This window comes from Engraulis encrasicolus, chromosome 22 (assembly GCF_034702125.1).
Source record: "Engraulis encrasicolus isolate BLACKSEA-1 chromosome 22, IST_EnEncr_1.0, whole genome shotgun sequence".
Lineage (NCBI taxonomy): Eukaryota > Metazoa > Chordata > Actinopteri > Clupeiformes > Engraulidae > Engraulis > Engraulis encrasicolus.
In genome coordinates, this window is record NC_085878.1 from 41,754,954 (window position 1) to 41,768,214 (window position 13,261).

Consider the following 13,261-nt stretch of genomic DNA (forward strand, 5'->3'; position numbering starts at 1 on the left):
AACAGTGCTGAAATTCTTGTTTCTCTCTCCCTATGGCGTGATATACAGTAGTAACCCCGCAGCACTTGTGAACATGATCTTGTCCTGCCCTTGGCCCAGGCAAGTTGTGAGAAGGAAAGGGAAATGTTACACTTTTCGTTAAGCAACAACACTGCACTGAAATCTCCTCTGTTGTTTCAGTTTTATGGCCGACCCACGTGAGTTTCGATTTGAGGTTGTGAAAAGACAAATAGCTCGCCACCCAGGAGTGCCACATAGATACTGTATAATGCAGTGTCTGCTGTCAATTGAATGACTGATTTAGCCTCCCTGGGCTTTCTGGAGCAAGGAAAAGGGACAAAGAGAAAATCGATGACTGTGTAGTAGGCTTGCTGTTTTTTTCCGTCTTCCATTTTTCTTCCTTTCGAGAACACACTTACATATATACTGTATGTTCCCTCTCTCACTCGACTGCCTCAGCACCAGTGTGGTTGTCAAATGGAGAGCACAACTCCCATGTAACCTGGGACAAAATAGTGTCAAGAAACAGTTCTTCAGACGCTGATTGTCATGTGGATAGGCACCATTCCTCCTTCCCGTCCACATTTTCAGCCTCATTTCCACTTTCTTGTATTACTGGTATCTTGTGTTTAACCGGATCCCACCGCACTCTCAATTAAAAGGTGCCAAACATAATCAAAAACTGTGTAAAATTGTCTGCACACTTAAATCCCCTTGGTGTTCTTTTTAATGATAGGCCAAGCGTTCGGTCTACTGACCTTCCTCAGGGCTCACAAAGGGGATTTAAGTGTGCAGACATTTTTCTTTCAATATTACTGGTATCTTAGAAAGAAAAATGTCTGCACACTTAAATCCTTGATGTGTTCTTTTTAATCAGCCAAGCTTTCGGTCTGCTGACGTTCCTCAGGGCTCAGTTACAAATGGAAGATACAAACAAACTCATCAATGAAGACTCATTAGGTGTGACACCTGCACTGTTGAGTTGTAGTCTAAGGGTGCATTCCAATATGCGAATACGTCGTGATGACATCACTGACAACAGCATTATATTTCAATATCTTGCGAAAGCTCAATTGTAAAGTCTTTTTCTCATTTTCAAACAGGATGGTGAATGATGAATAGTCCCCCAAAAAATGTTTTTGGCTAGGGTGACAGCGGGGAAATTTAATTGTTTTCTCCACGGAGGCAGGAAATTAGTAAAACGTGAGGCCACAAGCCCAAGTGGAGGACGCAAGGTTGCTTATTGGAATGCACCCAGAATGTAGTGGGAGTTGTAGTTCTCTTCTTCCTGATTGTTAGTCGCCTTTTAACCGAGAGTGCGGTGTGATCCTGTAAAATGCAGATAACTGGTATCTTAACCATAAAAGTTCATAAAGGTTGGAGCAGGCTTCACCCAACAAGTTTTCAGAGTGCTGACCAAAATATTGTGAAACTGAATAATGAGAAAAGGTTGCACCATGCATAACCTATGCATGGTGTGACCTTTTCTCATTATTTGGATCTTTGGGATCTTGGTAATCTCATGACATACACAGAGATTAGTTATTCCACTTGTTTGTGTTTTTAGCGGCTTCTTATCCATGACGTGCAGAGAGAAAAGGTCTCGCTGTCATTTCCCCCCGAATCTAAACTGTGACGTACTGTATGTTGTTGCTGTTGGTGTTTTTTCCCTCTTGAGTCTTAACCATGACATGCAGTCAGACAACTTCCTCCACCCACACTCATTTCAGTTCAGATTTATTTCTTTTTTTAGCCGGTGTCTTAGGCATGGCAGGAAGTGGGAAGTGAGTGCTGTTACTAATGCAGGGTGGATTGATGCTGACCCGGACCCAGACCCATCGCTGATGCCATCAACTGCAACTCGCAATGGCTGCTGTGTGTTAGCACTGCTGACATGGAGCAATAAGTGTCAGGGCGGAGAACGTGTGTGTGTGTGTGTGTGTGTGTGTGTGTGTGTGTGTGTGTGTGCGTGCGTGTGTGTGTGTGTGTGTGTGTGTGTGTGTGTGTGTGTGTGTGTGCGTGTGCGTGCGTGTGTGTTTGTGTGTGTGTGTGTGTGTGTGTGTGTGTGCGTGTGCGTGTGCGTGTGTGTGTGTGTGTGTCTAAGTGAGTGTGTGGGAGTGTAGGGGAGTTGGAGGGGCCCCTGATGTCCACTGTGTTACCCCTAGGGAGCATTAACTGCTGACACACACACACACGCACGCACGCATGCACACACACACACACACGCACGCACGCATGCACACACACACACAGACACACACACACACAGACTGCTGTCCTCCCTAAGTAGACTGTCTTGTCACTCTGCAGTGCATGTGTCAGGACTAAGGGTACAGTGTGTGTGTTTGAAGTTCGCAGGAAAACACAAACAGCATTCCTTGCTCTTCCTGCCCCCCCCCCCTCCCCCCCCTTCTCTCTATCTGCATTTATATAACACGAACACGCGCACACACACACACACACACACACACACACACACACACACACACACACACACACACACACACACACACACACACACACACACACACACACACACACACATTTCCAACTTTTACTCCAAGAGTCATACTCTGTTAACTGTTTATATTTTGGCATAGTGCTTCATGTTCCATTACTATTTCTCAAAAATGTTGACAAGGTATTGAGAATATGATCTATGAGTCAGTATTTTTACTTTATCTGCTGATAAGAAACACCTCATTCAAATCAAAATGTGTAAATGATGCTTTATGAGGTTGCAACAGGCACCTTAAAACATGTCATGTTATGTATAGTCAATAGACTGCAAAGAGACAGCATTTCAATTTGTCTTTCTTGTCTATGTCTCCCACCTACAAGCAAGCAAGCCATCCAAAAACAAGCTGGTTGGTTGTGATGAATGTTGACGTGGCCAAGTGACTTAACTGAGATAGATGGGATTGGTCAGGCAGGCCAACCGTAAATATGTGGACATCGATCCACCTTCACAAGGGTCAGTAAAAGTATACTTGTTGCATGAAACTGTACTAACTAGAGATGCACCGGATCCAAGATCCGCTTCCGGATCCGGCAGGATAATAGGGTTTTTCACAGGATCCAGATCCGGTTCCAGGATCCAGGATCCGGTAGCCGAGGCTTTTCAGTCAAAATAGTTTGAGCCAACTTGATAAAAATGGCCCACGTGTGCGAGTAGGCTATGTGTTTCAACCCTTTCGTAGGATCCGGTATCCGGTTCCGGATCCGGCAGGATCTTGAGCAGTGGATCCGGTATCCGGCAGGATCCTAAAAATCAGGATCCGGTGCATCTCTAGTACTAACCAAAGTACAGTCCCTGTGCACAACCACTGTCCAGGTGCTGGTGATGTGTAGTAAAAGTAATCCAGAGTGTGCAGGGATTCATCCTTCCTTTACTTGGAATACATCTTTTCTAATTCAGTTTAGATGCATGATTACATTACATTTCATAAGAGCAGAGAAGATAATACTTTAAGCATCATGTCACCCAGAAAGCAGCTGGACATCATATTGAAAATGGACGATGAGAGTTACCTCATGATAATTCGGCGGGTAATTGACCATTAGACAGTTTTTCTATAGGACAGGCTTGTATGCGTTCAAAGTCTGTCTGCCGCTTCACGTTTAATCTGTTACCAGACGTCGTCGCTGATGCTTCTCTGTGTTGTCCATCTTGGTTAGCTGCTGGCTGCACACTGTCTGCTGTGATTCCGCCGAACACGCTGGCAGTGGTTTGGATTGCTATAATTTTACAAAAATGAATAACATCATCTTCTTTACCTCCATGTGAACCTCCTGAAATATGCGAGACAGCATCTCTGAGCTCCAGTTCTGCTCCTTTCGCTATCATCTTCAGCGCTTAAAAACTTGATCTCTTTTGGTCTCTCTGTGTCTTGCCGCTGTTTTCATCACCTTGTGTAAAAGTAGTTTCCAGATGCAGTACTATCAGTAGCTGAAGTGTGTTTGTGGGCAGTGCTGAACTGTTTGCCCGATTCACCTCTCTGCTCAATGGTGTAAGAATGAGGAGAGTGTGGAGAGTCTTATAAACCTTTAACCCCTTAGCGCAGAGGCTATGTTATAACCTTACTGTCAGCAAAATTGTAATGGCTATGTCGTAGCCTCTTACTGCAGCAGGGGCCGCCGGCGACCCTATTCACTTGCTGAAAATGCTTAACTACATCATTACATTACATTACATTACATTGCATTTGGCAGACGCTTTATAACCAAAGCGACTTTCAAAAGAGGACATAATCAAGCCAACATCACAAGCAAATACAAAGTGCACAGGAGATATACAGAACAACAAGTGCAGTTGCAAAGAGGGGTTAGTTGTTTTTTTTATTTTTTATTTTTTTATATAAAGAGTAAATAACGAGTACACACACACACAAACACACACTCACAAACTAAACTAAACTAAACTAAACATCATGTCAGGAGTCTGCCCTGGGGCAAGGCCAGTTCAAGCATTAGTCTAGTAGATTCTCTCGAAAGAGGAATGTCTTTAGTTGTTTCTTGAAAGCTGCAAGAGATGTGCTCAGTCTTGCTGCCTCTGGGAGACTGTTCCACCACTTGGGTACCACAACGGAGAACAATCTTGACTGGGAGTACCTAGAGCGACTGGATGGCAGAGCCAGACGGCTTGTGCTGGATGAGCGCAGTTCTATTCCAGTAACATAAGGCGTTAGTAGGTCCTTCAGATAAGCTGGGGCCGTTCCTGTGATGGTTTTGTAGGCAAGGGTCAATGCCTTGTGCTTGATCCGGGCGGCGATCGGTAACCAGTGCAACTCAATAAATAGAGGAGTAACATGGGTCCTTTTGGGTTGATTGAAAATCAACCGTGCCGCCGCATTCTGGATCATCTGCAGAGGCTTTAGCGCACAAGCAGGTAGACCTGTCATGAGTGAGTTGCAGTAGTCAACGCGGGACAGGACCGTGGCCTGGACCAGTCGTTGTGTGGAATATTGTGTCAGCACAGGTCTGATATTCCATACGTTGGACATCTGGATTCGACAGGTCCGGGTGACCGAGTTGATGTAGTTGGAGCATGACAGCTCATCATCAATCATGACGCCGAGGTTTTTGGCGACTTTGTTTGGGGTCACGATGGTGGAGCCTATCTTGAGGTTGATGTTGTGACTGAGCGACTCTTTAGCTGGGATCACCAGGAGCTCTGTCTTGGCCAGGTTCAGCTGTAGATGGTGGTCCTTCATCCATGTTGACAAGTCGGTGAGGCAGGCAGAGATGCGTTCCGAAACCGTGGTGTCCTCTGGACGGAACGACAGGTACATCTGGGTGTCATCAGCATAGCAGTGGTAGGAGAACCCATGTGTTTGAATGACACGTCCCAGGGAGGAGGTGTATATTGCAAACAGAAGGGGTCCCAGCACTGATCCTTGGGGTACGCCTGTGGAGAGGGTGTGAGTCGTAGACAGCTTCCCTTGCCATGACACACTGAAGGTGCGTCCAGAGAGGTAGGAGTTGAACCATGAGTGGACAACGCCTGTGATTCCCATGGCTGTGAGTATCCTCAGGAGGATCTTGTGGTTGACTGTGTCAAAGGCTGCAGACAGGTCTAGTAGTATGAGGACCGAGGATAGTCCTTCCGTTCTTGCAGTCCTTAGATTTTCAGTCACTGAGAGTAACGCAGTTTCAGTTGAATGTCCACTTCTGAAACCAGATTGTTTTGGGTCCAGTAATCCGTTCTGGTTTAGGAAGTTGGTGACCTGCTTTGCAACTGCCCTTTCTAGCGTCTTGGATAGGAAGGGAAGCAGTGAGACAGGTCTGTAGTTTTCGACATGAGCAGGGTTCAGTGTAGGCTTCTTCAGTAGTGGTGTCACCCTTGCTTGTTTGAAGGCGGAGGGTACAGTGCCGGAGGAGAGTGAGGAGTTCATGATGGATGTGATTGCTGGGACCACTGTTTGGGCAACATCATAACAGCATTGCTATGACATTACAGAGAGCCATAGTGCTGCGCTAAGGGGTTAATCTGTTACTTATTAAGGCTCTTGGTACGGTCATAGCAATATTGTTATGATGTAGTTGAGTATTTTCAGCAAATAGTGAATAGGCCCGCCCGCGACCCCATCTGCAATAAGAGTCTACACTTTAAAAAACACGGGAAGATGGGCATATGCCGGTGAAAAACTGTTTGTATACTTTCCCTGATCTCCAGTGTTGTTCAGCAGTGTGTTTGATAATGCTTTCGTCTCCAATTCAGCTCACGTGTGAGTGGGAGCCACAAATTACAGGTCATTACTGTGTATGTAATCAGGCATAGTTTTAGTGCATTGAGCGTGAAATGGAGAAAAAGGGCACGCAAATGGATTCTGCGTGATTGCCAGCCCGCCAGGTGACCGCATGCCCCGTGCCGTCCAGCCGGTGTACACCTGGGCCAGCTTGTGTGTGTGGTGTGTGTGTGTGTGTGTGTGTGTGTGTGTGTATGTGTGTGTGTGTGTGTTAGTCAAGAGAGAGAGAGAGAGAGAGAGAGAGAGAGAGAGAGAGCGCTCTGATGAGAGTGTCACCTCTGACCTGGAGGTCCACAGCCAATTAAACCCATGTGGGGGTTACTAGAGTTCGTGCGGCCACCTGTGATTTTTGGAGACACACTTTTGGTAATCTCTCATGGGGTGGCACCTTACCTCGCTACCCTGGCTGTTAGTAATTGAATCACTTCCTCTGCACCTCTGCACCTCTCCATGTACGCTTCAGAGAGGCACACCCCACCTGCCAGCTAGGTAGAGTAGGCTAACACAAAATTCCTTTCTTTGTGTTCTTTTGTAGTTTTTCTTCTCTGTTTTTTTGTTGTTGTTTTTTACTTCTGTCACGCCGTGGTTTTGGTTTTGCTCCTCCAGATTTCCTACATTTCTACATCTGTCTCTTCTGTTCTGCAACGCTTGTTCTTGCATTTTAAAATGCTGTCATTGTTTTGATTTTTCCTCTGTTTTGTGCGTTTTTCTTCCTCAGATGTGGGAAGGGCGGTTCATGCACCGGTGCACATCACTGACAAGGTGTTGGAGCTCTTCAGGAGCAGAACAGAGTTCACCTTCCTGGCTACCATACAACAGAAGTCCTCCACGTCAGGGGTCCTCTTCTCCATACACGAGTCTGAACACAGGTACACTACAGTCACACAGTGGCAGTACATAGTGTTTCAACCAAAATGCCTCTTTAAACTATATGTCTATTTGTGTTTGCTGTGATGTTTCTTTTGATTGTTTTTTTTATCCGCCTGACTGTCTTACTGTTTCTTTTCTGGATAGAATAGAAAAGAAGAAAAGGCTTTTGTTGTCACTACATGCATACATACCGGTATGTAGGTATTATGGTGTATTATAGATGAATACATACATACGTACGTACGTACATACATACATACATACATACATACATACATACATACATACATACATACATACATACATACATACATACATACATACATACATACATACATACATACATACATACATACATACATACATACATACATACATACATACATACACGTAGGGATACAAACAGTGATGTTTGCAGGTTACACTAAACACCTTTGCAACTTGAACAGTATGCTATTCATTGACTAATACATTTTAGTGACATATTTGATATTATATCACTGGTCATATCATGGACCTTTTCAGAACTTGCAGAACTTTGGAGAAATGTGAGAAATGACTTCGGTTACTATATGCACCCTCAGGGTAAAAGATTGCTGGAAATAGCTGAGTGAATTAAAGCATAAATACATGGTCCTAGGAAATGCTTTAGTAGTCAGCAATATTCAAGGAAAATTAGGTTCAGATGGTCGGTTCACTGCTCCAAAAGACAAGTTTTTACAGGGTGTCAGTGCGTTTTAAGTGCGAGTGCGAGTGCGAGTGCGAGTTTGCTTTGCCAGAGTGGAAAACAATGCAACATAACAGTCAATTACTGCTTTCTTCTGCAAGGCTGTGTTCCGCCACTTCTAAAAATGTCTATTTACTGTACCTTGGTTGTTGTATCCAATTAGCAAAATGTGTCCTACTGGCTAACTGTGAAAAGAAACAATATTGCCATGGCAGGCATTGTTTTTTGTTTGCTTACTAACATTAAAAAGAACTTGAAGGGAAACAAAAGTTTTATTATTATCCGTGTGCGATTTTGCCTTGTGCTTTGGCTGCACAATATCACCATGTTTCATGTATTACATCTCTGAATTGTACTGTCTCTGGTTAATATTTTTTCATGAGTAATTACAGATTGTTATTTTTCAGAGTATTTATGGTTAGATTGCCAAGCATGTTAGCCGTCAAAACTGCAAATCAATCTAAAGGTGCTAGCATGACCTTGCATGCTAGCATGCTAATTGCCCAGGGACCACAGATGCAAATTAGCTTTGTAGCTAACTCTGGTACTAGAGTTGTCCTGTACATGGCCCCTGTCAAATAAACCATTAAACTAAACTAGCATGACTTGGTGAAATACAGATTTGTCTCCTTTATCTATCCAATGCTGTCACATTCAAACTGATACATTAAAAAGCCTTAGGTGTCCTTGGATCTTCTGCATGGACTGACTTGTTTTTCAGACTTAAGAGGGCATGAATGACAGTCACACATGGTAATGTATATACTGTGCGTGTACCTGGAATCTTTATGTGTGTAATGTTTTAAATGCAGAATGTGCTGACACCACAAATGGGAGTCAAGGGTTAAAGTCAAAGCACACTTTCCATTCTCATACCAAACACCACAGTGTTTGTGCTGAAATGATGTTGTTTCTAGCTATTGTTTCCTGAAGCTAAGACACTTAGGCCTACTACCCAGACATGAAAATGGAAAGATTGAAAGTTTGCACCCTCTGAGCTGTGTCAGAACTCCTCGGCTTTGAACCACATGCGCCAGTGTGGCATTATGCCCCAGAGGAGTCAGGTCAGCAAAGGTTGGTAAATAGCCTGAGGGAGTGGTGACATTTTACAACCTTCACATATTTGCTCTGCGTTTGGCTCGAAGTGGTACTGATGAGGGTAGAGGGTACGTATGCATGATACATATCAGTCCTCCTCTGCAGTTTCATTCAAGCACTGCAGGTGACATCAGTGCTATGCTATATACATTCTGTTCAGTATTCTGTCAGAATTGAAGCTCAGAGGATCCCAGAAGAGGAGCTACACATTCCCCACCTCTGGCATACTGTGTCAGTTTTTAATGTTATTCTTTGCATTCCTCACAGCAGGGGCTACTTGTTCAGTGAGGCGCACACCACAGCGGTATGCCTGTTTTATCGTTATTGCTGGTCTCCAGGGGTTCAAAAGGCAGAATTTCCTGTGTAGGTTACGGTTTGTAGATGTAAAGCTCAGCTCTGCTCCGCTCACCTTGCCTTGCGTCGGCTGGGCTCTGCACTGCATGGTTCAGCTCTGCACAGCTCTGTTCTCCTCTCCTTTTCCAGGATTGAGAGCAGCCTGTCTCTCTGCTGACTCTTCCCTTCAAAAGGCTCTGCTATAGCTCGCCGGCACTGGCCCATGCTTCATAGAGACACTGTATGTGTATGTGTGTGTGTGTGTGTGTGTGTGTGTGTGTGTGTGTGTGTGTGTGTGTGTGTGTGTGTGTGTGTGTGTGTGTGTGTGTGTGTGTGTGTGTGTGTGTGTGTGTGTGTGTGTGTGTGTGTGTGGACTTCACAGGGATTGGTTGGTGGACTACAAAGACAGACAGAGCAGAGTGTTTTCTGATGTCTGTGCCCTTCCCTCCCGTCTCTGAGTTCCATGTATTTGGTGTCTCGTCTTTCCTTTCCTTGGCTCCCAGCTCAGTCTCTGTCACTCCCCTGTGGAACTGGGCTTGCTGTACCGTATGTCGTGACAGAAAATAATAAAGTCTGAGAGGTCAGATGGTTTAGACGGCAAGGAAATGAGAAAGTGTGTTTAACTAGTTTTGAGGACAGTCTTGGGATTATGTATATGGTACTACATAGCCTAAATGATGCCCTACATGGTCAGTGGTGATCCCCTCCTGCCATAGTAATGCAGCAGAGAAGCAATGGTGGTGCTATGGAACAATGACTCAATGGGTTCATAGTTCTAGGCATTTCTATGACATTTATATTAGACAATTGGCATTACTCAACACACTCAAAGGAAAACATCTCGATTGGGGGGGGGGGATCGCAGCCATGTTCCTGTATCGATTCAATTTCGATTCTTCGATTAATCACAATTCAATTCCATTCGATTCGATTCATTCCGAATCGATTCAGTCCGTTCCCTTCTTGGTGCCAGGATTTCCCCCAAAAGATGCTATTGCCTATTTTGATATAAAAATGTCAAAGGGCTGTGGCTTGACAGTGTTAACAGATTGCTAATTTGTAATAAATAGGCCTAGGCCTTATTGATTAATACCTACTGGGTATTTTCCATAGAGCTAAATTAAACAAAAAGAACCAAAACATCGATTTTGTGCCCTGTGAATCGATTATATGAATTTTAAATGAAATCGATCGATTATCGATTAAATCGATTCTTTTACCCAGCCTTAATCACGATCCAATGCCCAAGTAACCGCCCTGTACATTTTGGGCATTACACACTCTCCTTTGCTGTGTTCCAAAATACATCTTGTAGGCTATTCATGAGCAAAAGCCTCGTAATGAAGTCTAGTGTGCGTTCAATTATTAATTTTTACCTTCGCCAAGGAGGTTATGTTTTCAGTCGCGTCTGTGTCTGTCTGTCTGTCTGTTTATCTGTCAGCAGGATAACTAAAGAAGTACTGAACGGATTTGGATGAAAGTTTATGGAGTTGTTCGAAATGACAAAAGGAAGAAGTGATTAAATTTTGGTGGTGATCCAGATCACGATCCGGATACAGGATTTTTTAAAAGATTCTTCACGATTGCAGGATAGGGCAAATTTTGGCGTTAAGACATAAAGACTTGAAAAAATTGGGTGTAAAATTGTCAAATGTTCCATTAAACAGCTTCCTTGGTGGAGGTCTGCACTCTCTGAATTCATTTCTAGTTTTCTTATACAACTAAGTTTAGATTAAATTCATGGCCTGTAGAGTTTTGCATATGTAACTTTACATCTCTAAAAACGAATCTCCAAAGATCCTTGCTAATTTGTATTGTTAATTGTTTAACATGAGCACCTTGGAACGGAAAGTGCCTTGGTACGGTAACTATGGAAACTAGCTGAGGAGGGGCAGAGGTCATTGCTTGTGTAAAACATGAATTGAGTCTCAACCATCTCAATTTCTCTCTAGCAGTGAATATGACAGTAGAATAGGTGGCTTATGGAAGTGTGCCAAGTTAATTTCAACTGTTTTAAGTACATTATTTAGCTCACACTAATGACTTTAATACATCATTTGCTGGGTTGACAATGACAAAATTACAAAATGAATATACAATCAATCTTTACTCAGCTTGATTGACCTGCGAGGGCATTTGGGTGAAGTATTTGGTGTCTTCTGATCGTACATGTATCTGAATGTTTCTTCTGTCCATATACAGTAAAATTGAGGTTGGAACACCCATCATGTACGTACGTAGATTGAATTTTGCATCAACTGAGTTTGAAAAATTGGTAGTAGTAAATATTTATGAAGAGGACAAGAGTGAAAGGGCAAGAACCACTTTGATCATGGATAGGCTACAAATACAGCCCACAAAAAAGTGGACAATAAAAAAACACAAAAAATGCAACACGCTGTTCCCTTAAGGCCGTGGGAGACTGCAGGATCACTTCTCATCATCTCCACCGTGTGACAGAGTCTCTCATCGTTTCCGCTGCGTGCCGGTGACAGTGTGGTGTGAGTCTCTGATCATATCCGCGCTGTGTGTGACTCTGTGCTGTGTGTGACTCTGTGCTGTGTGTCGCTCTGCAGTGCTTTAGAGGTTTCACAGTCAGCGGCACTCTCGTTGTCCTCCCGGAGTGATTAAAAAAAGATTGATATTCGGAAGACTCACCACAGCTGTGATGCTATTCCTGGACATCCCAGCAGGACCAGAGAGAGAGAGAGAGAGAGAGAGAGAGAGAGAGAGAGAGAGAGAGAGAGAGAGACAGAGAGAGGCAGAGAGAAAAGCAACATGAACAGAGGAGAGCAATAGAGAAATAGAGAGATATTGAGAAGGAGAAAGAAAAACAAGAGAGGAAATGTTGGAGATGAGAGAGAAGGAGTGGACAAAAAGAGATATGAGGAAAATATAGTCTATGGAGGAAACAGATAAGCAGAAAAAGAAAGGACAGGGAAAGAGAGGAAGAGAAAGAAAGAGAGAAAATGGGAAAAAGGAGGCCAGAGAGGAGGAAGAGAGCTGAGGATGGATTGGTATAGCAGTTTGTTGGAGACATAGGGTACATCTGAATACTATAGTGCACTCTCTCTCAGAAATAAAGGTACAGAACTCGTCGCTGTGGAAGCACCCTTAAGGGGAGTACCATTGTGTCGCTTGGGTGGTACCTCAAAAAAGAGGTGACAGATGCACATTGGTTGACATTGCAAGAAACTGAACCATCAAGAGACACAGTAGTACTCCCCTTGAAGGTACTGCCACATCGACGAGTTCTGTACCTTTATTTCTGGGCACTGCCTCCTTACGAGTAGCTAACACTCGACGTCCTGACCAGTAGCTATATAGAAAGCAAGACAATAGTGGAACAATTTGGACGTACTACAGCACCCAAATTTACACAACCTTTGAACCGGATTGGTTGCTGGGGGGGCCGCCACCGATGGCACTATTGACCAATGACCATTCAGTTGTCGACCTCCCGCAGACCTCTGGGATAGCGAAGTAGCCATCGTTTGCCTACTGCAAAAATGACCCGATATGGTAAGTCATCGGGTACCATTCGCCTCCTAGTTATAAGCCTACTAGGATATTCCTATGCACTACACGGCCGATTATTTTTTTTTGCTTTCTGAAACTGAAATGAAGTGGCAGCCTCGTGCGAAACTCCGTAGCACTCCATAGCACACACTGCACACAACGAAATTGCTCTTATGCCTCACCCGTGCAAGGGGGCAGCCCCCAATGGTGCCCCGAAGGGAGCAGTGTGCTGGGACGGTACCATGCTCAGGGTACCTCAGTCATGGAGAAGGATGAGGGAGAGCACTGGTTAATTACTCCCCCCCACCAACCTGGCGGGTCGGGAGTCGAACCGCCAACCTTTGGGCTGCAGGTCTACAAAGGAAGGCAGTAGGGACTTTAGGATGCAGCACTATAGTAACTCTTTTGAGGATGCCAATGTTCACATAGGCCCCCATATCTCCTCAGCCCAGCACTGTACTGCCTT

The 13,261-nt window shown here is 44.3% G+C and overlaps 1 protein-coding gene across 1 annotated transcript in view; it reads left to right on the forward strand.

The window, feature by feature from the left end:
• The window catches only part of LOC134439183 (protein kinase C-binding protein NELL1-like), a 289,261-nt gene that overhangs the window by 57,841 nt on the left and 218,159 nt on the right, over positions 1–13,261 (forward strand). The window contains exon 3 of the mRNA XM_063189062.1: positions 6,967–7,117. Coding sequence (XP_063045132.1) covers positions 6,967–7,117 — 151 coding nt within the window. The remainder of the gene's footprint in view (positions 1–6,966; positions 7,118–13,261) is intronic.